This window comes from Jatropha curcas, chromosome 9 (genome assembly GCF_041381405.1).
Source record: "Jatropha curcas cultivar XTBG-Jc1 chromosome 9, XTBG_Jcur_1.0, whole genome shotgun sequence".
Classification (NCBI taxonomy): Eukaryota; Viridiplantae; Streptophyta; class Magnoliopsida; order Malpighiales; family Euphorbiaceae; genus Jatropha; species Jatropha curcas.
In genome coordinates this window covers 23310798-23338653 of record NC_143159.1, presented here as the reverse complement: position 1 = coordinate 23338653, position 27856 = coordinate 23310798, and the positions used below count along the sequence as shown (strand labels likewise).

The 27856-nt window shown below is 32.6% G+C and overlaps 1 protein-coding gene and 1 non-coding gene across 2 annotated transcripts; one reads left to right on the top strand and one right to left on the bottom strand.

Annotated features, from left to right (window-relative positions):
* Positions 1–920: 920 nt before the first annotated feature.
* LOC105643996 (patellin-3) lies at positions 921–3667 on the bottom strand. The gene is made up of 4 exons (XM_089726145.1): positions 2237–3667; positions 2018–2142; positions 1726–1867; positions 921–1535 (listed from the first exon to the last, which is right to left on the bottom strand). The coding sequence occupies exons 1-4, from the start codon at positions 3515–3517 to the stop codon at positions 1281–1283; spliced, it is 1803 nt and encodes a 600-aa protein (XP_089582271.1). The 5' UTR covers positions 3518–3667; the 3' UTR covers positions 921–1280.
* An 18567-nt stretch (positions 3668–22234) lies between these two features.
* On the top strand, positions 22235–22341 carry LOC149493841 (small nucleolar RNA R71). Its single transcript, XR_016322748.1, has one exon. It is a non-coding gene; the product is annotated as a small nucleolar RNA R71 (small nucleolar RNA).
* The last annotated feature ends 5515 nt before the right edge of the window (positions 22342–27856 follow it).

Genomic DNA, 27856 nt, shown 5'->3' with positions numbered 1-27856 from the left:
TTTTATACAGATAAATCAAATTCAACTAAATTTTTATTACATTGTTTACAAATTAGCTAAAGAAAAGTCTAATGATGTTAGGTGAGTATTATTTACGACAAAAGTTTGACAAAGCTGCAGAATCGTTTCAATCGTATCGGAAGAACATTTTCAGATAACTCGAAAAAAGAAAAATAGGGACAATAAGAGTTCAAGGGAAGATGCTGTTTTCTACCATACCATTTTTCTTCTTCAGACCCAACAAATTTAGAAAACTCCAAATACTAAAATCACTATCAAATAGCTGTCTTAACAAATGAAAACAAAATTCTAAATAGCTTTTATGGTTGTTGTTTACGTTTCCATAAAGCAACTGATAACATGAAGATGTTTATTCTGTTTTTTTCTTCAAGTATATATGTTCACACTTCACACTAAAATCTAATCTAGATACCAAATTCAGTTCAAATTATAATATTGCCAAATTTCAGAAAAAAGTTCAGAAAAAAGTATCCAAAGAGGTGAGAACATATAAGTGAACGAAAGACTTGCAACCCATTGCCTTCAGATTCTGGGTAAAATCTTATTGATGATATTCATCTTAAATTGATGTCAGTGTATGCATTATTTGCCATTGATTTTTAAAGGATAATAATTTAGGTGATTAGCGAAATTGATGGATTTCAAAATTGACCTTACAATACAAATTAAGTGTTTTAATCCAATTGATCTTCTCACTACTGTGAGGAATTGGTGGTCTTAAATTCGAATTCTTTCCACCATAAAAATTTTCGCAAATGTGGTGAGTCACTAAAATTTTCACCGATTTGCTGAGTCAAGAAAATAATTTACCCTCTATTGTACGACACGTCATGTTATTTCGGTCCATTGAAGCTCCTTATGAATAAAAAAAAAAATTGAAATGGTTCATTAGACTTCAATTGTACAAAGAGCAAAACAAAATTAATCTGTAACAAATGGTAATAGAAGAGAAGTTTTACACCATCACATTTACACAAATTTTACAGGTAAAAGTAAGAATCATAACAGAGTTACTGTCCACAATGGAGACACAAACATTGTAACCTCCCACAACACAACCTCAGATGTGTCTTGTCCAGTGCATTCTTTACCAGTGATTTGCATCCAATCCAAACACCAAATAACAAAAACCCCCCAATAAAAAATATAAATAAATTTCCCCATACTTTATAGAACAAAAATTTAAATTTAAACAAAAAACAAAAGACCCTGTTCCTTATTTCTGCAATGCTCCACAAATGGCATTGGATTCTTGAATTTTATTCAGAAAGTGATTTGGTCTTGGACCTATAGAGAAGCTTCTTCTTCTTGGAGGATTGGTTATCAATGGTGAGCACTACCTTTCCTGGTTCACTAATCTTGAATGTATCAGAAATTACAGGCTCATCGGTTGGGCTAATCTTTCTAGTCTTTGATACAATAACGGTGTAACCATCTTCTGCACTCGGCACAAACTCAGCTCCGTAACTTACATCCCAACCCAAAACTCGGAGTTCCCAAACCAAAAGGGTTCTCTGCAATAAATTCAACAATTCAAACAGTATTTTCACCAAATGCTAAATTTATAAAAAATCAGTGAGCTTATTGCACATTTAAGATTCAAGATAGATCGTCTTAAAAGGATTTTTTAAATGGTAAAAACCTGGGATCCAGGAGATATAAGTGGAATTTCAAAAACGAAATTGATAGATTATAAATACCCACCTCAGAAAATGAGAATTCGACTGTGTGTTTTGCTGTGGGTTTAACTACAACCTCTGTGACAGGATCATTAACTGAGAATTCCTGGTCACCTTCTCTACTTAATCCACCATACTGAACTGGGACTTGTTCAGGTGCTATGTATCTGTTTATTAGACAAAACAGAACAAAAGGTGATTTTAGAGAAAGATGTATTAAGCAATAAAGAGGAAAAGGACCAATAAGGATGAAAAGCAACCATACATGAAAGCATTCCTGGAGATCCAGTGATAAAAGAATAAACTTTTGCACTTACTTGAAAAGAGTCTCAGCAGATTTGGATGGACCAGCAAATACAAACTTGCTTTTAGTCCTTTGTGTCAGGAAAGGACTAATCATCCTATTAAATGCAAGGTACCACCATGGAACATTGATGAACACCTTCAGAAACAAAAACTCGGGTGAAAAATTAGGATAAAATAAATAAAAATGAATTAAATATTCAAAAATAAAACATGGGTTTGTGATTGTTTACCTGTTTGGCTACAAATTCAGGATAGTTATCTTGAAGCAAGGCAACTGCCTGATTAGTTGCTTGCCTAAGCTCTCTCTTACCGGGTCCAGGAGAATTCTTGAGATCATTAACTTGAACAATTGTGCAAATACCATTTGGACTAAAATCAAGCTTTCTGATACTCTTTTCCAAGAACTGAATCCTCCATCTTAAGAACTTCACTCTCTTTTCTTCATCAGCAAAGCAATTTTGATAAAGCTCCTTGTCTTGGAAAGCACCAAAAACGTTGTAACAAACAGGGTGGCCTTCTTTATCAAATCCATGCATAAAAACAGCTTTCTCTAATTCATTTCCAAGGTCTTCTTCAAGAAGAGAATCAATTCCAAATTCTTTTCGCCAACGTACAGTATTCTTGATCATAGCGAAAGCGTCTTTCACCTTGAAATCTCTCGCTCTCAAGAATTTCAAAAGAATCACATCACTTTTCTCATCTCCAAGGATTGGAATTCCCCATATGAATACTTCCTCCGGTGGTGGTGGCGGGGGAGCTGGGGTTTCCTCTGTTTTTGGCTCTTCTACTGCAGATGCCTCAGCTTCTTTAGCTGGAGCGGAGTCGTCTTTAGCTGTGGTGGTTGTTGAAACCGCCACCACGGTTTCTTCAATTGCCTCAACAGTCTTAGCTCCATCTTCATCAACAGTTGTCACCTTGGCTACCACCTCTTCAGCCACCACAACAGTTTCCACCACCGGTGGCTCAACCTTTGTCTCTTCTTTCACTTCAACTTTCTCCTCCTCCTTCACTTCCGCCGCCGCTGGTGGCGGTGGTGGGGTTGCTGTCTCAGCCTCTTCAGTTTTCGGTTCTTCACTAGTAGAAGCCGGAGTTTTCTCTTCCTCCTTCACTTCAACAACTTTCTCCTCCACCTTCTCTGGTTCAGCTGGCTTCTCCACCTCTTTGGTTGGCGGCGGCGGCGGAGCAGTAAACTCATGCTTATTAAGTGCTTCTTGGATCAGCTGTTTCAACTCATCAAGAGCTTTCTTCTGAGCTTCAGGTAGTTCACCAACAACGTTAGTTTCTTCTTTAAAAGAAACCGATTGCGTAATCTGTACTTCCTCAGTTTCTTTCGGTTTCTCAGTTTCAACAGCCGCAACCTCCTCTTCAACAGCAATCGGAGCTGGCTTTTCCGGAGCCTCTGGCTCTGGCACGGGTGCCGGCGGTGCATCTTTCTCAGTAACAGGTTTCTCCACCAATACTACTTCCTCTGTCGACGGTGCTACTGCTGGCGTGTGGGTTTCTTCAGCCATGGCTGATTCTTGATTTTCCGGCTGAATTGGGTTTGAAAGAAAGAAAGAAAAATTATAAGGGGGAACAAGAGTGTTTGTTTGTTTGGTTTTAGAGAGAGAGATGGAAGGGAACAGGAAAGCAAAGAGGGAGTGGTAGGGCTTAATAGAAGAGAAGTGGAGGCGAGGGTTGAAGAAACCAGTCTGTCAGACCGGTTTGCCAGCTATTACGCCACTTTGTTTAGTGGACCCCATTTTCCAAACTTCTTCTTAACCGCTATGGTTTACTTACTGCTTTGTATTTGTATTTGTTTTTTTTTTTTTTCGTTTTAGTCTCTTGTCCATAAATATCATTCCTCTTTTTCTCAAAAAAATTTTATGAATGCCTTTCTATTTTTATTTCTCCTATGCTTTATCTTTTAGTTGTTTTTTTTTTTCTACTTTCATTTTACAGGCATTTTAGTCAATGGAAAAAAAAAAAAAAGAATTCAAAATTTGGGATTAGATGATAATAAAAATTAATTTTTTATTCAAACTCCCATCTTTTTTATTTTGTTTTAGAATAGAAAACTATAAAGAATTTTCAAAACTAATATATAATATATAAGACAGCAAAAAAAAAAAAAAAAAAAAAAGAGATGAATTGAATGTATTCTAATGTTTGGTAATTATTGCATGAATAGTTCATTGGAATTTTATAACAAAATGATGAAGCCAAATGCATTTAATATTTGTTTGTTCAAATACTTGATTAACAAAAATTAAAAATTTAGACATTAAAATAGAAATATTAGCAAAATTCAGAAACTAATTGATACATTCAAAACTTTTTGTGGGAATTTGAAGAAGATAATCAATAAATTGAGCTATTATATATATCTTTTCAAGACCGGATTCTCGACTTATCTATTAAATAAGGAATAATATACTTTAATTTTATCCTAATTTTATATAAATTCGATTATTTGTCCATAAATTATAATTAGGTTCTAAGTAAAATATAATTAGATACCTGAAAATATTATGTGCTTTATCATTAGTATATAATAAATAATATGTAAAAAAAAGAAGATATTTTAATGAATAAATTTTATAAAAAAGTTTCACGTTTTAAATTCAAAATGGAATAGATGGCTGTAGAAATTAAAAAACTATTACATAAATCATTTAAATTTCAATGTATATCTTATATAATCTTAATTAAATAATGGAATTCGATTTTTTAGATAAAATAAATAAAAAATTAGATGGTCACATAAAGTTGGACCTTCCATAGTTGAACATGTCCGGCAATAAGGGAAGAAGAAGCAATGTCATCCAACTCATATAGGCTCATCCACAAGAAATCATTCATTGCTAGATTAAAAAAGTGATTGGGCAATTCATGCAAGAACCATACGAATTAAGAATAATGGATTCATTTTTATTTTTATTTTTATTTTTTTAAAGGTTTAATAACCGAATAATATAATGAGTTACACAACAGAATTAGTCTTCTTTTGACTCATCAAAATAAAATCGTTCCAATTTAATAAAAATGGATATCAAAGTTTATATAAACGAGAAAGCATTATATTGGAAACACTCCATTATTAGCTAAGATTAAATATGTTTATAATGTATAATTAATTATTAAAGTTAAATGCAATTTGTTGCTAGGGTGATGTGAATTCACCAACCATACCAAACTTGAATTAAGTGAAATGAAATGGTAAAGCAAATCCCTTCTAAAAGTCTCAATAATGCCAAAATTAAATAAATCAAGCTGATTTAGTTGTTTCGAAGAACAATTTTTTTCAAAAGTTTCAAATTAAATATCATTTTTGAAGGATTGATTTAATTGACAAGTTGCTTTCTCTTACTTATTGATTAGGATTTTATTTCTTATATAAACCAATATTTTTGTTGATAAATTTGCGTTTCATATTTAATATATTGCATGAAAGATGTGTCATAACTATTTTTAAAGTGTGAAATGATGGAGATTCCTTCTCCCTTAATCAATAGTTTTAAGTTTTAAAACTGGATATGGAGTTCCTTTGAATATGAGGAAGCGTTTTTGCTCCTCCTTTGTAACCTGCTCAACGCGAATCCAGATTAATTGAGCCAGTGGATTTCGAACATCGTATGATTAAAATTAAAGAAAAAGATGTCTCGTAACTTTATAAAACCTTTTTATAAGCCGGAATTTATAATACCAATGGCAAAATAAAAAAATAAAAAAATGGTGATTATTATTATTTATTTACTATTTAAAATGGAGTGTTATTATTATCATCAGTATTAATTATTATTTTACAATTCTAGTTAATTAAACTATGAGAGCATTAGCTTTTTTAATTTTCCAATTCTTCTTCCCAACAAAAAGAGACATGAAGTGTTGGGCTCTAAATAGCAATCCTATGCGTTTTTTTTGTACATTGTTGTTTTATTCTGTTTCCAAAACTTTGTGAAATTGATTTATAAATCTAAATTTTTATATTTAGAATAAAAAAAACAATTTCGAATCTATTAATTATTGAATATAACTTAACTAAACTAAACTTTGTTAAAATAGATAGATTTAACGAATTCTACAAAATTGGATAATTAAATTTTATGATAAAACTATTCATTTTTCTAATTTTCTAAAATTATTAATTAAGAGATATTTTTGAAAATAAAATCAAATATACTTTCAGTCTTAAATCTATTTCAAACATAATTTTGTGAATTTCAATTAAATTATATGTTTCAAGTTAAACATATCAAATATGATAAATTTATTTGTAAATGCATTTATTTAGAATTTATTTATAAATAAATTGCACATTTTAAATTTATACCAAATGGAGCGTTAAAATACATAATTGATGAAATTAAAATTTTAACATTTTCTGTGAAATCAACACATTTTTTGGTGAGACTAAAAACTAATATTTGGTAATTCAAAATTATAATTAAAATTGAAAATGATATTTCTAATTATTAATCGCAATTGCTGAAGTGAAAATATTCTTAGTAACAATAGAATTCCAATTAATGTTTATAAATCAAAAAAGACAAAACTGTACCACTAATCTATTTTAAGATTTTGATTCCTTTGCTAATGTTACATTTTCAAACAAAGAATTCGAGATCTTTGGAAGAAAAATATATAGTTAATTCAAGTTCGGATATATGTTTTATTACTAGGGCAACAGTCTCTATGATGTAGTAGATTCATTCATTTACCTTAATCCATCGTCGCAGTTAAAATTGAGTGGTGGAGATCCTCTTAGGACGATCATATTAATTGCTGAATAATTTACATTATTTAAATATATGAATAAATGAAAGTTCATAAAAAAGTTGTCCAAACTTACAAAATACATCAAATTTATATTGTAAGAGGGTAATTTCATCTTTTTACATTAGAGGAGCATAGGACATGGTATCGTTTGTAATTATAAGGGAGCAATATTATCTTTTCATTTCTGAAAAAATATAGTGTATGGTGTCATTTTATAATTGAAGGGGGTAATTTTATCTTCTATTCATTGAAACAACTCTTGATTGAAGCTTTTTTATTTAGATTTAATTGGGTTTGCAAATTCAGATAAGCAATTTAGTGATTTAATTCATACAAGCATATTTATTTTTTTGCGAATCTATTTTTTAAACCCTTATATTATTATAAAGCAATTACAAGAGGCTAGTTCGAATCGGTATTTAATTGGTCAAGAATCGGAATTAAACCTAAGAAATTAAAGGTGACATTTATCTACTCTTTTTATCATAATTTTAGCTATAATTAGTGTTTTTTTTTTCTTTTTTCAATGATTTAAGTGTCATTGTAAACTAGACTTCCAAAGATATGTAGCATGCCAAAATTGAACTTAAAAAATGCTCAAATGGATCCTTAAAAATCATATCAGAAGGTCAAAATTAGATTAAAAGAGGGCCTTTCGCATCACCTCTTGGCCTCTTGCGTAGGTGTGGCAGCTGCCACAAGACCACTTGCGGTTGCTGCACTTTCTCTTGGCAATTGTCGCACATAGAAGCAAATCTTGAAATATTTTTTTGGGATTAATATATAATTTTTAAAAAAAAGAGGGGTAAAAAATATAGATAAGATGAACTTTATACATTAATTTAGACAAATATATATATTAAAATTAATTAAATTTAATTTTTTCAATTAATTAATTTTCTTCCTCGTGAATCAAAAAGAAAGTAAATCTAACAGTGTCGTTGGAGCAATCTTCCAGTCTCCAAGGCTAAGGTATTATTCTACAAACAAACTCTAAATGTCTCTACTTCTACTCTTTCTCATAAATTTGAATTGTGAAACATGATAAATCAAATTGTGAAGCGAAACCCCTTTCTTTTCTTCCATCTACTTATCATTATTTTTATTGTTTATTATTATAGTTGTTGAGAGACATGTGATCAATCTAGAATCTTCATCAAGAAGGTAAAAAATATAGAGACATGTGATCAAACGTATGTAAGGTTTGATTAATCTTTTCATTAATGTGAGGAGTGGAAAGTTTCAAATTCGAGTATTTTTAATCATAATAGTTTTTACCAATTTAGTGAGTTGATGGAGGGCTATCAACATTGTATAATTTATTTTGTTTGTTTTTACCTCTACCTTTTCAATTTGTAATAGTGTTCTTTCGGCATATGATCTCTTAATGAATTAAAAAAAAAAAGAAGCAGATATACAGTATAAAAATTATTGGCTTTTCTTGTACTGTACGAATCTTCTCTTCTTTTCTTATTTTTTTTTTTAAAATGAAATAATAAAAAGAGTAATAAAGTCAATTAATAGCTATACAATTTCATTGGGCAAGCCGTCCAATTCTTATAGAACAATGGGCCATGACAACCTCACATTTACAATTCTGAAAATGTAATTAAAAATATTTAAAAAAAGAAAACCTCTATGCACGTTATGAGGTATCATCATCAGGTACTCCTGAATGACTCTTACTTACAGATAGATACATTTATGTCTTTCTCTACGCCAAGATTTTATTCTTCAAAAATCTAAATACAACAAATATACACAATCACAGAGCTGTCAGCCAGAATCAAATAACAGAACTTCTCACGTCCTCTAATTCCTTTGACCACCCAATATACCCAAAATGTCACACCCTTTTCCTTTAGACACGTGTCATGACATCCTAACAGGCTGTCATCGAGTTCAAATGGAAAACAGGATTACAAAAAGACATGTTTTTTTCTAATACATATCTGGATCTCTTAATGTTTACAAAATTAATAATTTTATTTTATAATTTGCCAGGAATTATACTCTTTCATTTAATATTAAAATTATAATTTTTTTATAATTCATCACTGTAATAAAAAGTAATATAATATAAATATTCCATCGCAAATCGTATGTATAATGTTAATGTTTTAATTATAATTATGAATAATTGATATTTTAATTTAAAAAAATTTTTTATCTACCAAATACTTTGAGGCATCTACAATTCATTTTTAACTAACATTCAAATATTTTAAATTAAATGAAATTTATAATTGTCTTAAAAATAGTTTAATTACAAGAATTTTTAGTGAATTGTCATAGTTTTATATTGATAGGAACATAAATTATTAAATTTTGGAATATTAGGAATCAAAATATATTTTCAAAGCAAATCGGAAGGGGATTTCTGAAATTAATTTAAACAAAATTGTTTATTTTAATTATTTAATTGATAGAGATAAATACATTGACATTGTCGTCCTATAAAAAGCCGGCCCAACACAGATAGTAAGAGCAGGACCCACAAAAGCCAGGTCAGTATCTTTGTTAAATAAGCTTCTAAAAGCAAAGCAAAGCAAAGCTGTTGGCTGGTTTTTCTTTGCTGTCTTTTTCTTTTGCATTTGATTTTTTTTTTTTAAATGAAATGATTATTTTTGTTGTTTAAAAATTAATTTTTTCACTGAACTTTCTTAATAAAAGAAGAGGTTACGTGTGGGGTGAATATTTGTGGGGACACATTTGAGACTTGATAGAATTAAGGAATAGAAAAAGGAGTTGTAGTGTTGATCAATGATTACAAATTTAGGGCAAGTGCATTGTCTCTCGTGTTGGAAGTTTGAAGACACTAGAGTCGGGTTATGCTTTAAGAATGTTTTGTGAGATTCACTATTAAATTGCTCGCAATTGCTAAAGAAAAAAAAATTTACTTTGGATTATATAGTAAGCCCTATCACAAATTACTGAAAATTTCAAGATTCGTTTCGGTTGATAGCAATTGCTTGATAGTTTATGGCTGATGATTAATAACGATTAGTTGATTACTAACATATTTGGTAAACGTTTAATACTAATTTCTGTTAAAAATATAAAATGATCATTAAAAATATAATTATTTTTATTTTTTTTATTTAAATATTATTTTTTATTTTAAATGTATTATATAAATAAAAATATTAAATAAAAATTTAAAATAATATTTAAATAGCTATAAATAAAATCATCATACAAAATATTAACTTAAAAAAATAATTTTATTATCAATTATTTTTATGAGATTAATTAAGTCTAAAATAATATAAATACCAATCAGCTACATGCCCATACAAAAAAAAAAAAAAAAAAAAGCTTCAAAACATAATTAATGGAATCAACAGCTGATTGAAACTTCTATCAATTATGAACCTACACCGTGTACGGGTCCACATATACATTAAACTAATTATAAACAGTATTTTAGTCTAAGCGAGTGTATTTTTCACCATACATTAAGAGGAAAAAGGGACAAAATAATAGCATTTTCTAAATTTTTTATTGATTTGGTATATAAGACTACTGTACACCTGATTTCAGCAAAAAATTTGCGTTAGCTGAACTAAACTTCCTCTTAAATTATGTAGAATGTATTACTACTTAATGCATCAGTCATTCAAAATTTCTATTTTCAATATTTTTTTTGTGTAAATCACCGATATCTAGACTCTATTATTAGGGATTGACTAAATCCAACTCGGGGCTTAATTATAGTTAAAACTCTTCAATCCTCCCTACAAATGTGTTTAGTGAGGATCGAATATGAAAGCTCTTTTCACATGCCCACCTTGTATTGCTGATTGAACCACAACTCATAAGTATTTTCAATATTTTTTATTATCTAGTTTCTCAATTTCATTTCCGCTATATTATCTCGTCATTTTGTTACATCTACCATTATTCAAAATGATTAAGTAATGTAACATTTACAAAATCAAGGGACTATGTAATTAAATTTTAAAAATAAGAAGTTTAACTAGTGTATTTAATATAATAGATGGATTAGATAATAATTTATCCTTTTAAGCATGGCCACAGGTTCATTTTGAATCGGAGCTAAACCGTACCGTAGATGAACTGAAATCGAATCGAAACTGTTGGTTCAAAATTTTGAACCGGAACCGATGGTTCAAATGCCGGTTAAAATTCATGTGAATGTTAAAATCTGAACCTGAACTACCCTTGAACCGGTGGTTAACCGGCGGTTCCTGTCCGGTTCGAACCGAAAATTTTCTAATTTTATTTTCAAAATGACAATCACTTAGCTTATTTTATACATCTCTAAAAGTCTCAATAATATTTTACTACATGATATACTTTATTTAAGATTTTTTTTTTAAATACACTTTACTTTAAAAGTTAAAAATCTAAAAAGTAAAATGGTAAAAAAAGAAGAGAAATATTTAGTCTAAATTTATATTGTTCTTAACTTTTTTTTTTTTACCCTTTTAAATTGTTTACTAAGTTTAAAATTACATTTTTTTGAAGTATTTTTCAAAATTTTCTTATAATTTATTTAATTAATAACATTTAAACAAAATAAAGTGATAATTTACTTGATTATTTTGTAAATTAATTAATTTTATTCTTATATGAGTATGAGCATTCTAAAATTTATTTCAAATAAAATTTACCAATATTTTTTAAACTCATATTAATATTTTTAAAAGAAAAATGTAACATTAGAACCGATTTTTTTTAAAAAAAAACATATATCGCCAGAAACCGTAAATTTTTTATTTTTAAAAATATAATCACTTAGCCTATTTTATAAAATTTAGTATATAATTATATTGTTTAGTACAAATGGGAGTCTAAATTTTTTTTCCTTTTAAACGTTTTACTTAGTTCAAAATTACATTGTTTGAAGCATTTTTAAACTTTTTCTAATAATTTATTTAATTAATAATATTTAGACAAAATAAAATGATAATTTTATTTGATTATTTTTGTAAAATTAATTAATTTTATTGCTTATATGAGTACGGGTATTCAAAAAGTTATTTAAAACAAAATTTACTAATATTTGTTTTTATATTCAACATTAACTTTTTGAAAAGAAAAATGCCTTAGAATTAAATTTTTATTTTTTTTAAAAAATTAATACACATATTGCCAGAAATTGTGAAGAATCGTTGGTTCATTGAAACCGTGTCGAAACTACTCGGAATCAAAATTGGACTAGATCAGACGATTCAAGGGCCTGTTCAAGTTCAATATTTTAAAAATCTTTAACCGTCGGTTCCATGAATCGACCATGCCTAAATTACATATAGTATAACAGAGATAAAAATTGATAAATTATAATTAAAATTTCAAAATAGAAACCTTAATTGGTGTGTATATTTTTTTTTAAACTTGCACAAAGTATTCAAGCCCGTGTCCATTTAACGGTCCACAAATCTGATAAATCTCTCGCTCGCCTTTGTAGGCAAAGGGGCTATCCCAGGAAGAGTTTGCATTGCAGAGGATCAAACCCATGACCTAAGCTATGGTGATCAACCCTGCAAGTGCTTTTTTCCACTAAGCTACTGAAACACCCAGTAATTTTATTTTCGAAACTTTTGAATTTTTATAAATCAAAAATCAGAATTTTTGATTGTGTGAGCTGCAAGAGCTGCAAGTACTGTATAATCTCAATCCGCATCCAAATTCCCGAGTTGGGCCCAAACTCAAAATATATTATCGCAATTCCTAATTGAGAACCTTCTAGACTTCCTAAGAATTAATATTGGACGTTATATACTAAATTAATTAAAATAAAAAAACCGAACTTGTAAACCAAATTGAAATTTCCAAAAAATCAGGTGAAAAACCCATAAACCAAATAAAAATCGAACCAAATCACTAAGTTGGACCAAACCAGTTCGAATCGAATCGGAATGGTCTAGAAGCTCTAGATTTCTCCTTTCCTTTCCTTTTTCTTTTCTTCTTCTTCTCCGGCGACACGTCTCTCCTCTCCTCCCTCTCCTTCCCTCTTGTTCCGGCCACCTGAGACAGTTGAATCGCCCTCTCCTCATCGTCGCGCCACCATCGTGCTGCAGTTCCTTCCCCTCCTATTTCCATCTTCGGCGGGCGCAACAAACTAGTGAGCTGTGATCCCTTTCTCTAGCGATCGACGCCAAAATTTTGATGGTTGTCGATTCCATCGAAAATTAATTACTGAATTTTAATTGTAGAAGTGGTAAATTCAGGTCGAACCCTAGAGACTGAAATCTTAAATTTTGTGATATTTTGTAAAGAGAAAAAGGGGGGTTGGCTTTTGAAAATTCACTTAGAGAAATCAAAATAAAACTGACTATTAAACTTAAATTGAAACTCAATCTAATAAACATTTAATTCAAGGCAATTTATAATCCAATGTATAAATGATCACAGACAAATTTTGAATGAATTACTCTTTAAATACTTAACTGAAACTTACCAACAAGCATGATAAATTCCCTGGCTTCCCTATTACAATTAATTTGAGCCCAGCATCCTTATTAACTCTAATTATTAAATGAGCAGGTATTAAGCAATCCTTTTCAATCTAATAAAAGCAATAAGGATAGGAAGCAGTTAAATTTGAACAAAAATTTAAAAAGCATAAATTATTTAATTTAACCTTATTGTTTCTTTAGATTATTACCGAAAACTTGGAACATAATCAATAAAACCTAATTGCTACTAACACTCAATTTTTCAAAACAATTACGGATTATGAAGATGAAATAACACTTAATCCTACCAAATAATTAACTAATAGGCCTTTTTAGCAAATCACCCAATAGAATTAACATCTTAATTGCAAGAAACAACAGATATTCAAAGAAAAATTATTTAAATTAAGAACAGGTTTCACAATTATACATATGGAAATTGAATGCCTTGAACTAAACTAAGAAATTAGTCACTCATATTCATGGCTTTCAATCATCAAAACAAAAGAATACGAAACAAAATCTCAAATTAGATGATGAACTATGTGGGAAGAAAAACATGCCTCTTGCTGCTCCAGAATCGCAACTATATATAGCCTCTCAAAAGACCCAAAGAATCTCTAATCACTTGGGAACTTTAAAAAAACACTCAACAGAAATCTTTATTGTTCTGATTTCTCTTTCATTTTTCAACAACTTCCTTTTCAAATCTGATTCTGACTTCTTCAACAAACTTGCAGATCTCCTTCTCACCTTTCTAACAAACTATGGCTCGCCCAAAACAGACACTCACAGCAGAAGATATGACCTAAAAACCAAATCAGGTTGAAGCAAATATTTCTGCTCAAAATGTAATCTTTTATGGCATTTTTGACAATCTAAACGACCTCACTTCATTCAGTTGTCTTCATAGCAACTGTAGGGCCATCTTCTAAGATTCAAATGGGCCTAGGCTGAGCTAATTTTAACTCTTGGAGCTCCAGATATGTCTTAAACAATAAAACCCCTTCATGGATGTTCATTCATGACATTTGTTCTAGATTCATAGCTCTTTTTGATGAATTTCAAGGTTGAATTGAATCTTGCCTCCTTTAGAAATTTGTAGAGCTCCTTTCTATCTTTCCAACGAATCATAAATCAATCAATTTGAACATCTATACATTCAGTTATGCCTGAAGAAGCAAACAATGGTCAAAATATTAACAATGCTGAAAATTTCTCAATTAAATGGTATTATTCAAAAAAATAACTTAGATCATGTCTAATTGATAAAAATTGTTCAACCAACTGATTTAAGCTTGAAAACAACTCAAAAATACCAAAAATATTAAGAATAAAAGTGACAATTTATGCACATATCAAATTCCCCACACTTAATCCATGCTTGTCCTCAAGCATAACTCAACTTATCAACATGGTCCAAAAGAAAATTCATCCAACTCTTCACAATCCTCAAAAGAACATTTTAAGAAAAACTATCTTAATTACAAAGTAAAGTTAAATTGAATAAGCATATTTGAAGTCCATAGAGAATAAAGAATTGAATTAAAATTCTTTCTAACATAAAAGACAAGGCTCGAATATTGTGATTTAAAGCATGCAATTTAAGTTTCATATCAATTAAACCATTGCTTGAAGAATTATTTGATAATCTAACAGGTCACTAAAATTCATCGCAACCACACAAAATTCAATAAGCTAAATTTTTTTTTATTAGTTGCTTGAGCATTTATTGAATGCCTGAGTTTGCCATTATTCGTTCGACGCGAGAACGCGTATTGGTGATACCCGTACCCGGCTACTTAGAAAGGAACAAACTCAAGTGGCTAGACTAACACTACTCTTTATCCATTACCGGACAACGGAGTAACTCAACTGCTCAAGTCTTTATTTAATTGCTGTTTCTTTTTTTTTATATTTCTTTTATATTTCTTTTTTTTTTTTTCATTTAAACACACACACAACGCTCATATCCATGCCTAAGCAGTTTATACAAGAATTCTAAAAGTAATGGCTATGAGTTATGTTCATGCAATTCATTAGTTTCTCCATCATTAGGTCAAGCCTCAAACCTTATGCCAAAAAGAATCAATAAATTCAACAAGTTATTCTAGATGCACAAGAGAAACCAGCTACTCAATTTAACTTTTCTAAACAAATCAAGAAAGTCTTTCAATTTCTCAAAGGACTGCTCTAAGTCAAGATAAAAATTCTTTAAATTTTACCCATCCATCCACTTAATCTGTCATTAAAATGAATTTTAGCACCAAATCTCAGCTTTCAAACTCTAATTCCCTTCCCCACACTTAGTTCATTTATTGCCTCCAAACAAAATAAAATCAGAGGAAGAATAAAACAAATCTTATTGTGGCAGCTAGCCACCAAGGGTTGCCTCCCAAGCAGCCCTTTTGTTTATCGTTGTTAGCTCGACAAAGTCATAGCAAAGCTTCTTCAATCCAAATAAATTGGATCACTCAAATGGATTTCCTCCAATGAATGCTCTTGAAACCCCTCATAAAATGGCTTGAGTCTCTGACCGTTGACTTTGAACACCTTGTTGTGGGTCCCAAATATATATGGCACTACCCAAGAGGGGGGTGAATTGGGTTTTCTAAAAACTGAAATAAATTTTAGAAATTCTAAACAAGAATTAGAATTCTAAGCACAGCGGAAAACACACAGAACTTTGTGAGAATAGAATATGGATTAGAATATCCTCACAATGTTCTAATTATAAAAGATAGAAAGTCTGTGCGAAGTGCAGCTATTGATTAGAACAGCTTCTCACTGACTTATACACTATCAGAACTTCTTTATGAAGGAAAGTTATAGAGATTGGAACTTCCTCATAAAGTTTGAGAAAACATATAAAGCTATGTGAAAGACAGTTATTAAATTCAGAACTTCTTCACAGAGCCTTAATCAAATATCAGAACAACTTTATGATGGAGAGCTATCAAGATTAGAACATCCTCATAAAGTTTAGAACATAAATTAGAAACCCAATCAGTGAAATATACTGTGAATAGAACATCAGTTAGAACATGGTATAGTCACTCTATTTGAATACCAAAGTTCTAATGTTCCGAATAGATAAGACTTATTACCGTTTTAGAACATCTGAATCATTAACAATTTTAGCGTTTCTAAAAATTAAACAAAAGTGTTATAGAGACAGTATTAAGCAAACTTCAGAAATAAAGAGATCAACACCGAGAATTATAGTGGTTCGGCACTAACTCGCCTACATCCACTCCCCAAGACGCATCTTGAAATCCTCAACTAAGTCATCTCTTTTAAAGGGTAAGAGACAAACCAATAGTACAAGGCAATAGATCAACTCCTAGATCTACCCTTTTGTCCCACTAGATTTTTCAAAGGTTCTAGTTAACCTCAACCCTTTCTGTTTTTGGCAGAGTACAGAAAACTCGATTCAAGACATTAATATCCCACACATGGAGAAGGTCGCTTGATAACCTCTATCTCAATAGCTTTTAACCTAAGCTATTACACACAAAAGTTTAACAAATAGAGAGCCTGTCTACTATAGATTACACAATCTAAATAGATAGAAAGATACGCCCATATAAGCACAGGAAAAACAGTTTTATCAGATTAGAAGATCGATTAGAACACAGAACTGTTTTTCAAAAGTAATTGTAAAAAAATTCTTTTCGCTTTAAATATTGAAAAACGTTAAGTGTAGAGATGAAAAGAAAATGGGGGTAGAGAGTAAGTTTTGAGAGATAAAGATTCGTTCAATGAGAGAGTGCTCTTAAAACAAAAACTCTTACTTCACCAATGTTCATGACGTGAAAGCTCCTTTATATAGGGAGTTAAGAAGCTGTCGCCGTTTGGAAAGAGATTAAAATCAAAATATCTTCTTTCCTTATTTAGAAGATATGAAAATCTTTGTTACCAAAAATTTATTTTATCCTTTTTGGTAAGAGAATAAAACACGATTTTGCTTTCCTTTAAACAAGAGATATTCGGCAGCAATAATTGGAAAATACTTTTGCGGAAGAATGTTCTTACTAAAAACGAAAAATATTCTCCTTCATTTTTAAGGTAAGAAAATAAATTTTAAGTATTTTAGATCTTTCAAAAGATATTTCCGAAAAGAGTATGATTGTATTACCAAAAACATTTAGAGAAGAAATCTCTTTAGTTTTAGGAAAATAAATCTTTTCGATTTAAAGGAATATTTTCGAAAAATATTTTTGAGAGAGAAATAGATTTTTGTGCTCATATATGGATTTTCTCTCTATCCTACAAAATATCCTAAATACCTAGCTACTAGGATCTTCGGATTATCTTCATGCTCAATGTAGTACTTGCCTTGTACAATTTCTTTCCAAACAAATTCTGCATAAAATATTAGCACAAATAATATAATTTTAAATTTATTTGTTTTGTATTAATTATCAAAATCCGAGATTAGAATTTGACCCTTGAGCCAACACTTGTTAGTTCCTAAACTTTGAATTTCAATAACACCATAAGAAAAATACATTAGTAACAATAAACGGTCCAATCCAATGAGAACGCAACTTACTTGGCATTAATTTCAATCTAGAATTATACAATAAAACTTTTTGCCCAACCACAAACTGCTTCCTTAATATGAGTTTATCATGAAATGCCTTTGTCTTTTCCTTATAGATCCTAGAATTCTCATAAGCGTCAAGCCGAATTTCCTCTAATTCTTGCAATTGTAACTTCCTTTCCACACTAGCCGTATCTAGGTCCAAATTACAATGTCTAACAGCCCAATAAGCCTTATGTTCTATCTCAACTGGAAGGTGACACATCTTACCAAAAATAAGCCTGTAAGGGGACATACCTATGGGTGTCTTATAGGCTATCCTATAAGCTCACAAAGCATCATCAAGTTTAAGGCTCCAATCCTTTCTATTCAGCTTCATTGTCTTCTCTAGGATAGACTTCACCTTTCTATTAGATACCTCAGCCTGCCCACTTATTTGAGGATGATAAGCTGTAGACACTTTATGAAAAACACCATATTTCTTTAATAATGCCTCCACAGCTCTATTACAAAAATGAGTGCCTCTGTCACTAATTAAAGCTCTTGGAATTCCAAATCTGCTAAAAATGTTTGACTTGATAAAATCTACAACAGCTTTAGAATCATCAGTTCTGGTGGCTTTAGCTTCCACCCATTTAGAAACATAATCTACAGCAAGCAATATATAAGTAAAACCGAAAGAAGAAGGAAATGGACCCATGAAATCAATACCCCACACATCAAAAATCTCACATACAAGTATTGGGGTCTGAATCATTTCATTTCTATGAGATATACTTCCTGTTCTTTGACATTGTTCACAATTTTTGCAGAAAATATAAGCATCACGAAATATGGTAGGCCAATAAAAACCGCAATCCAATGTCTTCCTACCTGTTCTCTTAGGTCCAAAATGGCCTCCACATGCAAATGAATGACCAAAAACCAGAATTGACTGAATCTCATTATCAGGAACACACCTCCTAATAATTTGGTCAGAACAAAATTTCCACAAATATGGTTCATCCCATACATAATACCTAGACTCACTTTTCAATTTTTCCATTTTAGCTCTATTCAAATCAGAAGGCATAGTTTTAGTAACCAAATAATTTACCAAATCAGTGTACCAAGGGATCATACCTTATAGTTCAAAAAGCTACTCATCAGGAAATAATTCCTACAAAGGAATTGGATCCTCTTGTGTTACTAACCTGCTTAAATGATCTGCTACCAAATTTTCAACACCTTTTTTTTCTTTAATTTGAAGATCAAATTCTTGTAAAAGAAGAATCCATCTAATTAACCTTGGCTTTGCTTCCTTCTTTGCTAAGAGAAACTTTAAAGATGCATGATCAGAAAACACAATCACTTTAGAACCAAGCAAATATGACCGAAATTTATCTAAAGCAAAACAATAGCTAAAAACTCTTTTTCTGTCGTGGAATTGCGCTGTGCTGAATTTAATGTCCTGGATGCATAATAAATCACATGAAAAAGCTTTTCCACATGCTGCCCTAAGACAGCTTCCACTGCATAATTACTTGCATCACACATTATTTCAAATGGTTTAGTCCAGTTAGGAGCTTGAATAATAGGAGGTGATGACAATATTAACTTTAGCTTGTCAAAAGCCTCCTTGCATTCTTCACCAAACTCAAATTTAACATCTTGTTGCAAGAGCCTAGAAAAAGGTATTGCTATCTTAGAAAAATCCTTGATAAACCTTCGGTAGAAACCTGCATGACCAAGAAAAGAGTGCAATTCCCTTATAGTTGTGGGGTAAGGTAAATTCACAATTAAATCAATCTTTGACTTATCTACCTTAATACCCGTATTAGAAACAACATGCCCCAAAACAATTCCTTGTTCTACCATAAAATGACACTTTTCATAATTCAAAACAAGATTTTTTTCAATGCATCTCTCAAGAACATAAGATAAATTATACAAACATGCATCAAATGAATCTCCATACACAGTAAAATCATCCATGAACACCTCAATGCAATTATCAATAAAATCTGAGAATATACTAACCATACATCTCTGAAATGTTGCAGGGCATTACAAAGTCCGAATGGCATTCTTCTAAACGCAAAAGTTCCAAAAGGACAAGTGAAGGTAGTCTTCTCTTAGTCCTCTGGTGCTATCACAACTTGATTATATCCCGAAAAGCCATCAAGAAAATAGAAACAAAACTTACCTGCTAACCGCTCAAGCATCTGATCAATGAATGGTAATGGAAAGTGGTCCTTCCTTATTGAAGAATTTAACGTGTGGTAATCTATGCATATACGCCATCCACTTTGAATCCTTATTGGAACAAGCTCATTATCTTGATTTGCTACAACAGTGACACCTGATTTCTTTGGCATAACTTGAACCGGACTTACCCATTTACTGTCTGAAATTGGGTAAATCACCCCAGCATCCAATAGCTTCAAGATTTCCTTCTTCACAACTTCCATCATTTGTGGGTTCAACCTCCTTTGAGCCTCTCTATTTGGTTTAGCATCATCTTTTAACAAAATCCTATGCATACACACCGATGGACTTATGCCTTTGATGTCAGCTAATGTCCAACCAATAGCTTCTTTGTGCATCCTTAAAACTCTTATCAATCTTTCTTCTTGAATCTTTTTTAACTTACTTGAAATGATAACCGGAAGTGTCTCATTGTCTCCCAAGTAAATATGCTTCAAATGCTCAGGCAACGGTTTGAGTTCAAGAACTGGTGCATCTAAAATAGAAGGCAATAGTTTTGTGTGATGAGGTAAATCAATATTAGAAACTCCATACCTTTTTGCAACTAATGGTAATGACTGTAATGCCATTACTGCATCTTGAACTTCTGCACTTAGTGGCTGATTGGTACTATCTTCATGAATTCCTTGACTAATCACTACTTTTAACCCATCCTCATTGCTTAACTCAAAGACATCCTGCACAAATGTATCAATTACATCAATAGAAAAAATAGAATGATAATCAGCAGGATGCTTCATGGCATAAAAATATTAAATTTAACAACTTCTCCATCAAACTCCATGGTTAAAGTGCCACCATCCACATCAATCTTTGTCTTGGCAGTTTTTAGGAAAGATCTTCAGAATAAAATCAAAGCAGAATTTGATGTGGGAACACCATCCCCCATATCCAAAATGTAAAAATTTGCTAGAAAAATTAATTGTCCAACCTGCACCAAAACATCCTAAACTACTCCCACAGGGTAAGCATTAGAACGATCAGCCAATTGAATAATAACACTAGTTTCCTTCAAAGTGTTCAAATTCAAAGTTTGAAAAACTGAATATGACATAACATTAATAGATGCTCCTAAATCTGCCATTGTCGTTCAAATTTAGAATCACCTATTCTACATGGGATAGAAAATGAACCTGGATCCTTACATTTAGGGGGCAATTTTCGTTGAATAAATGCTGACACATTTTCCCAGACACTAACTTTTTCATTATTCCTCAACTTGCGCCTTGTAGTACACAATTCTTTAAGGAATTTTGCATACTTGGGGATTTGTTTGATCGCCTCAAGTAAAGGTATATTAACCTCTACTTTTCTGAAAGTCTCTAAAATCTCTTGTTCTTGTTCTTCTTTCTTTGTCTTGGCCAACCTACTAGGAAATGGAGGAACATAATAGCATCATTAACTTTAAGTTTAGAATTTACCTCAACTTCAGGAACCTCACAATCCTTTGCACCTTGCTGCTTCTTTTTCCTTGACTCATTAACAACTTGATTATCAACTTCTTTTCCACTTCGTAAAAGTATAGCACTTGCATTTTCTCTGGGGTTTATCACTGTTTGTGATGGAAGCTTACCGGAACCTTGAGCTTCAAGTTTACCCACAGATGAAGCTAACTGACCAATTTGCTTCTCTATGTTCTGAATGCTATTACTAGTCTCTTGTTGAAATTGTTATGTATTATGAGCTAAAGCCTTAACAATTTCATCAAGTGACATACCTTGATTTTGGGAAGAGGAAGGCAATTGAGTTACTTGTGGTCTTTGCTGCTGGCATCGATTTTGTACCGGTTGATTGCTTAGCTCAAATTTGGATGGTCTCGCCATCCTGGATTATAAGAGTTAGAATAGGGGTCACACCTGTGTTGTTGCTGTCCAAAATTACCTACTGCATTGGCATGCTGCACTAATTCATCCTCTTGGAGTGTAGGACACATATCAGTAGCATGACCCAAAGCAGAACAAATTCCACATGCCTTAACAGTTTGAATATTCCCCACAGCCAATTGTCTCACTAAAGAAGTTAAATCAGAAATTTGTCTCTCAAGATTAGATGTACTTACCTCATTAACCTTTTTAGGTGTGTGATCCATTCTCATTCCAAACTGTTGAGAATTTGCTGCCATGTTAGCAATCAGCCTCCTTGCATCTTCCGGTGTTTTGTCAACCAAAGCCCCTCCACTAGCAGTATCTATCATGCTACGGTATATTGGTAGAAGTCCTTCATAGAAGTATTGAATCAAAAGTTGCTCACTAATTTGATGATGAGGGCAGCTTGCACAAAGCTTTTTGAATCGTTCCCAATACTCATACAAAAACTCTTCATTGTATTGTCGAATGCCACAAATTTCTTTTCTTATGTTGGCAGCCCTTGAAGCAGGAAAATACTTCTCTAGAAACATTCGCTTCATCTCATTCCATGAGTTGATAAATCCGGAAGGAAGGTACTACAACCAATCCTTAGCTTTATCTTCCAATGAGAAAGGAAAAGCTCAAAGCTTAATTTGCTCCTCTGAAACTCCCTGAGGTTTCATGCTGGAACACACCACGTGAAACTCTTTTAAATGCTTATGTGGATCTTCTCCTGAAAGACCATGGAACTTAGGCAACAAAAGGATTAGTCCAGATTTTAATTCAAAAGCAACATCTAAAGTAGGAAATTGAATGCACAAAGGTTGCTGATTTAGGTCAAGTATAGCCAATTCTTTCAAGGTTCTGGCAGCCTTGGTATCAATTCCAGAATCTGAATCTGAAATTGATTCCCTCGGAGAATTGTTTGAATTATCAGTAATCGTCCGTTCAGATGAGGCTTGACTCAAATTAGCTTGTTTAGCTAATTTCCTCAAACGTTTAGCTGTTTTTTCTACTTCATGATCAAAAAGAATTTCACCAGATTGAGAACTTCTTGTCATAAAACAAATGACTTCAATTCTCCTTCAATTCTACAAATTTTACCACAAACCTGAAACCACAACACTACACAAAGGTAAGAAAACTATTTTAACAAAATAAAAACACAAAATATAATAATTTTTCAGTCCTCGGCAACGACGCCAAAATTTTGATGGTTGTCGATTCCACCGAAAATTAATTACTGAATTTTAATTGCAGAAGTGGTAAATTCAGGTCGAACCCTAGAGACTGAAATCTTAAATTTTGTGATATTTTGTAAAGAGAAAAAGGGGGGTTGGCTTTTGAAAATTCACTTAGAGAAATCAAAATAAAACTGACTATTAAACTTAAATTGAAACTCAATCTAATAAACATTCAATTCAAGGCAATTTATAATCCAAAGTATAAATGATCACAGACAAATTTTGAATGAATTACTCTTTGAATACTTAACTGAAACTTACCAACAAGCATGATAAATTCCCTGGCTTCCCTATTACAATTAATTTGAGCCCAGCACCCTTATTAACTATAATTATTAAATGAGCAGGTATTAAGCAATCCTTTTCAATCTAATAAAAGCAGTAAGGACAGGAAGCGGTTAAATTTGAACAAATTTTAAAAAGCATAAATTATTTAATTCAACCCTATTGTTTCTTTAGATTATTACCGAAAACTTGGAACATAATCAATAAAACCTAATTGCTACTAACACTCAATCTTTCAAAACAATTACGGATTATGAAGACGAAATAGCACTTAATCCTACCAAATAATTAACTAATAGGCCTTTTTAGCAAATCACCCAATAGAATTAACACCTTAATTACAAGAACAACAGATATTCAAAGAAAAATTATTTAAATTAAGAAAAGGTCTCACAATTATACATATGGAAATTGAATGCCTTGAACTGAACTAAGAAATTAGTCACTCATATTCATGGCTTTCAATCATCAAAACAAAAGAATACGAAACAAAATCTCAAATTAGATGATGAACTATGTGGGAAGAAAAACATGCCTCTTGCTGCTCCAGAATCGCAACTATATATAGCCTCTCAAAAGACCCAAAGAATCTCTAATCACTTGGGAACTTTAAAAAAACACTCAACAGAAATCTTTATTGTCTGATTTTTCTCTCATTTTTCAGCAATTTCCTTTTCGAATCTGATTCTGACTTCTTCAACAAACTTGCAGATCTCCTTCTCACCTTTCTAACAAACTAAGGCTCGACCAAAACAGACACTCACAGTAGAAGATATGACCTAAAAACCAAATTAGGTTGAAGCAGATATTTCTGCTCAAAACGTAATCTTTTATGGCATTTTTGACAATCAAAACGACCTCACTTCATTTAGTTGTCTTCATAGCAACTGTAGGGCCATCTTCTAAGATTCAAATGGGCCTGGGCTGAGCTAATTTTGACTCTTGGAGCTCCAGATATGTCTTAGACAATAAAACCCCTCCATGCATGTTCATTCATGACATTTATTCTAGATTCAGAGCTCTTTTTGATGAATTTCAAGCTGAATTGCATCTTTCCTCCTTTAGAAATTTGTAGAGCTCCTTTCTATCTTTCCAATGAATCATAAATCAATCAATTTGAACATCTATACAATTAGTTATGCCTGAAGAAGCAAACAATGGTCAAAATATTAACAATGCTGAAAATTCCTCCATTAAATGGTATTATTCAAAAAAATAACTTAGATCATGTCTAATTGATAAAATTGTTCAACCAACTGATTTAAGCTTGAAAGAAACTCAAAAATACCAAAAATACTAAGAATAAAAGTGACAATTTATGCACATATCACCGCACCACCCCGCCTCCAGGCGCTACTCGACATCGCGTTCTCTTACCGCTCACGAGTCCGGCGAGCGCTGAACACGGAGGAACTGCAGTTTTATTCTTATAATCAGCGGTGACAACGACGACGGTACTAGACCCCTGCCAAGCTCACTCTGACCGAGTGTAGGGCCAATCTCGTGAAATAAACGCCAAAAATGAATTCTTGAGCGAAATCCGAGCTAGGTGGCGTGAAGAACGCTCGAATCTGAGTAGCCATTGTTTGCCGGCCACCGTGCACGGCTGCCGGCAGCGACCAGCCGGCGGGGTCCTAAGAGACAGAATGATCTTCTCTTTTGCGCGGATCAGGGAATCGTAGTCCGATTCTCAATCGGTACGCTCTAAGACTTAGTTCGTCATTTTTGTTAAAAATTCTAAACTTAAATTTATTGGTTAATTTGGTTAATTTCGAATAAATAAGGAATAGAAGGACTTTGAAATATTAGGTTTTGAAGTTCGTGAAAATAATTGGAGTTTTTAGGAGAATTTGAACTTGAGATTCAGTTGTTAGAAATTGTGATTATATTAGATAATTGATAACGTAGGTTCATTAGAATTGATATTGGGCATTATTACCTCTAAGTGTAAATCATGAAGCAATAACAAGTACTTGGGAAATATCTCTTGCGATATGCATGTTTTTTTTCCTGCAATTGCTTGAGCGCAGAAATGTCAACTACTAATCTCTTCTCTATAAAGCACGGTTTGCAAATTTCTTTCTTGTGAATGATGAAGACTTGATCGCGGATGCTCCACAGGTGGAAGCTGAGGAGGAACCATGAATATCCTTTGTTGGAATTGTCGAGGACTGGGTAACCATCGAGCAGTTAATGCTCTTCATGAACTTATTCGATGCAATAAGCTAATGGTCATTTTTTTGTCTGAAACTTTAGTTGCTTCGAATAAAATTGAGCAGCTCCGATGTAGCCTTCATTATGACTGTTGTTTTGCTGTGGACGCGGTGGGACACAGTGGTGGTTTAGCAATTTTGTGGAATTCCCAGATTAATTTAGAAGTTATGCGTTATTCTTCGCATTTTATTGATATGAAAATAATGGAAGCTGCAGGTTTTACATGGCGCCTCACTGGTTTGTATGGCATGCCGGAAAGACACCATAGGCAAATTTCATGGAATGTCCTCCGATCCTTAGCTAGGCTGAAAAATCTTCCCTGGTCAATTTGTGGAGACTTTAATGACCTAATGTTCGCTGAAGAAAAGAAAGGGCGTAATCCTCATCGTCCATGCTTATTATAGGGTTTCTCAGATACTGTGGCTGACTGTGGTCTGGTTGACTTGGGAATGTCGGGGTATCCTTTTATTTGGGCTCACCGTAGAGGTCAACATCGGGTAGAGGAAAGATTGGACAGAGCTTTGGGAAACGTCATTTGGCAAAACCATTTTCCTAATTATCAAGTCTAGAATTTAGTCTCAAGTATGTTCGATCACTCTCTTCTTCTCATTCTTACTACCCCCAGAATAAAAAATCTGAGGCACCAACGCTTTCAGTTTGAGAATTTTTGGCTAGAGGAATCTGATGTGGACGTTGTGGTTAGAGAGAGTTGGACCAGTTATGACGGTGTTGATGTAACGGGGAAGATAAAGGTTTGTGGACAACGTCTACAGAGCTGGGGTAGGAGACTAAAGCTTCAGTTTAGATAGGATGCCAAGCAGTTGACAGTGCAGCTTGAGAATCCTCGGATCAACGGTAATATTGAACAGTTTGAAGGTTTGCAGTGTAAGCTTGATGATGTTCTGCACCGTAAAGAGGTCTTCTGGTCTCAAAGAGCGAAATCCCATTGGTTGAAATCAGAGGATATGAACTCTAGGTACTTCCACGCAACTGCTAAAAAACAGAAGAAATCCAAGCAGATTTTTCGGCTGAAGGAAGCAAATGGCGAGTGGATAAGTGACAACAATCTGTTGACAGGTATGGTGAGTGATTATTTTGTTAATCTATTTGAGGCAGGGGATGCTGACTTAAGTCCTGTTGTGGGTTTATTCTCTCCTTTGGTTTTGGATAATGATAATTTTATGCTACTTGGAGATATTTCAGTGGATGAGGTTAAATTAGTAGTGAAACAAATGCATGCGGATAAAAGCCCAGGGATGGATGGACTAAATCCTAGATTCTACTAGAGGTTTTGGGATATTTTGGGCCATGATGTTGTTCAAGGTCGTTGAGACTGGTTTAATGCAGGTGTTTTTCCAGATAATCTGAACGATACCTTAATTGTGCTGATTCCAAAAGTAGAAGACCCAGAGGTAGTGAAGGACTTTCGACCTATTTCACTTTGTAACGTAGTTTACAAAGTGTTTGCTAAGATTCTGGCAAACAGGCTGAAGACCATCCTACCTAGTCTTATCTCATTATCTCAGTCGGTTTTTGTCCCGGGCCGGTTGATTTCAGATAATGTGTTAGTTGCTTTCGAATTAATCCACTCTATGAAATCCAAAATGACCAGTCGATGAGGAGCTTCCGCACTAAAAGTTGATATTTCTAAAGCCTATGACAGAGTTAACTGGTGCTATTTACGAGCTGTTATGCAGGGCTTGGGTTTTAGCCAGCGTTGGGTTGACTTGATCATGTTTGTGTTTCCTTTGTTAAATATTGGGTTGGAGTGAATGGGGATGAGGTTGGCCCAATTATCCCAGGACGGGGATTGAGACAAGGTTGTCCATTATCTCCCTACTTATTTATACTATGTGCTGAAGGACTGTCAAAGCTGTTTAGTAAGTCTGAAAATGAAGGTCGTCTCCAAGGCTGTAAAGTCTCGAGAGCTACGCCTCGGCTATCTCACTTGTTGTTTGCGGATGATAGTTTGTTCTTGTTTGAGGCATCACGGATTCAAGCTTTAGAGATAAAAAATATTCTAGTTACTTACGAAGCAGCTTCGGGTCAAGCGGTAAATTGAAAAAAATTCAGTATTTTTTTCAACTCTAACACTTCTGAACTGGATAAGGATGTCGTTAAAGGAGTCTTTGGTGTGCTTGCTCCTTTAAACCACGGAAGGTATCTAGGCTTGCCCTCATTAATTGGTCGGGAAAAGAGACGCATTTTTTCTTTCTTGAAGGATCGAGTGAGGAAGTTGGTCAGTGGTTGGAATTAGAAACTTCTATCGAAAGCGGGTAAAGAG

What these genes read in the sequence shown, in the direction of transcription:
- LOC105643996 (XM_089726145.1), bottom strand. Translation starts at nt 3,517, where the DNA reads ATGGCTGAAGAAACCCACACGCCAGCAGTAGCACCGTCGACAGAGGAA. An exon ending in CTGAATTTGTAGCCAAACAG is followed by an intron (nt 2,143 to 2,236) that starts GTAAACAATCAC and finishes TTGTTTCTGAAG; the next exon opens with GTGTTCATCAATGTTCCATG. An exon ending in TCTGCTGAGACTCTTTTCAA is followed by an intron (nt 1,868 to 2,017) that starts GTAAGTGCAAAA and finishes TCTAATAAACAG; the next exon opens with ATACATAGCACCTGAACAAG.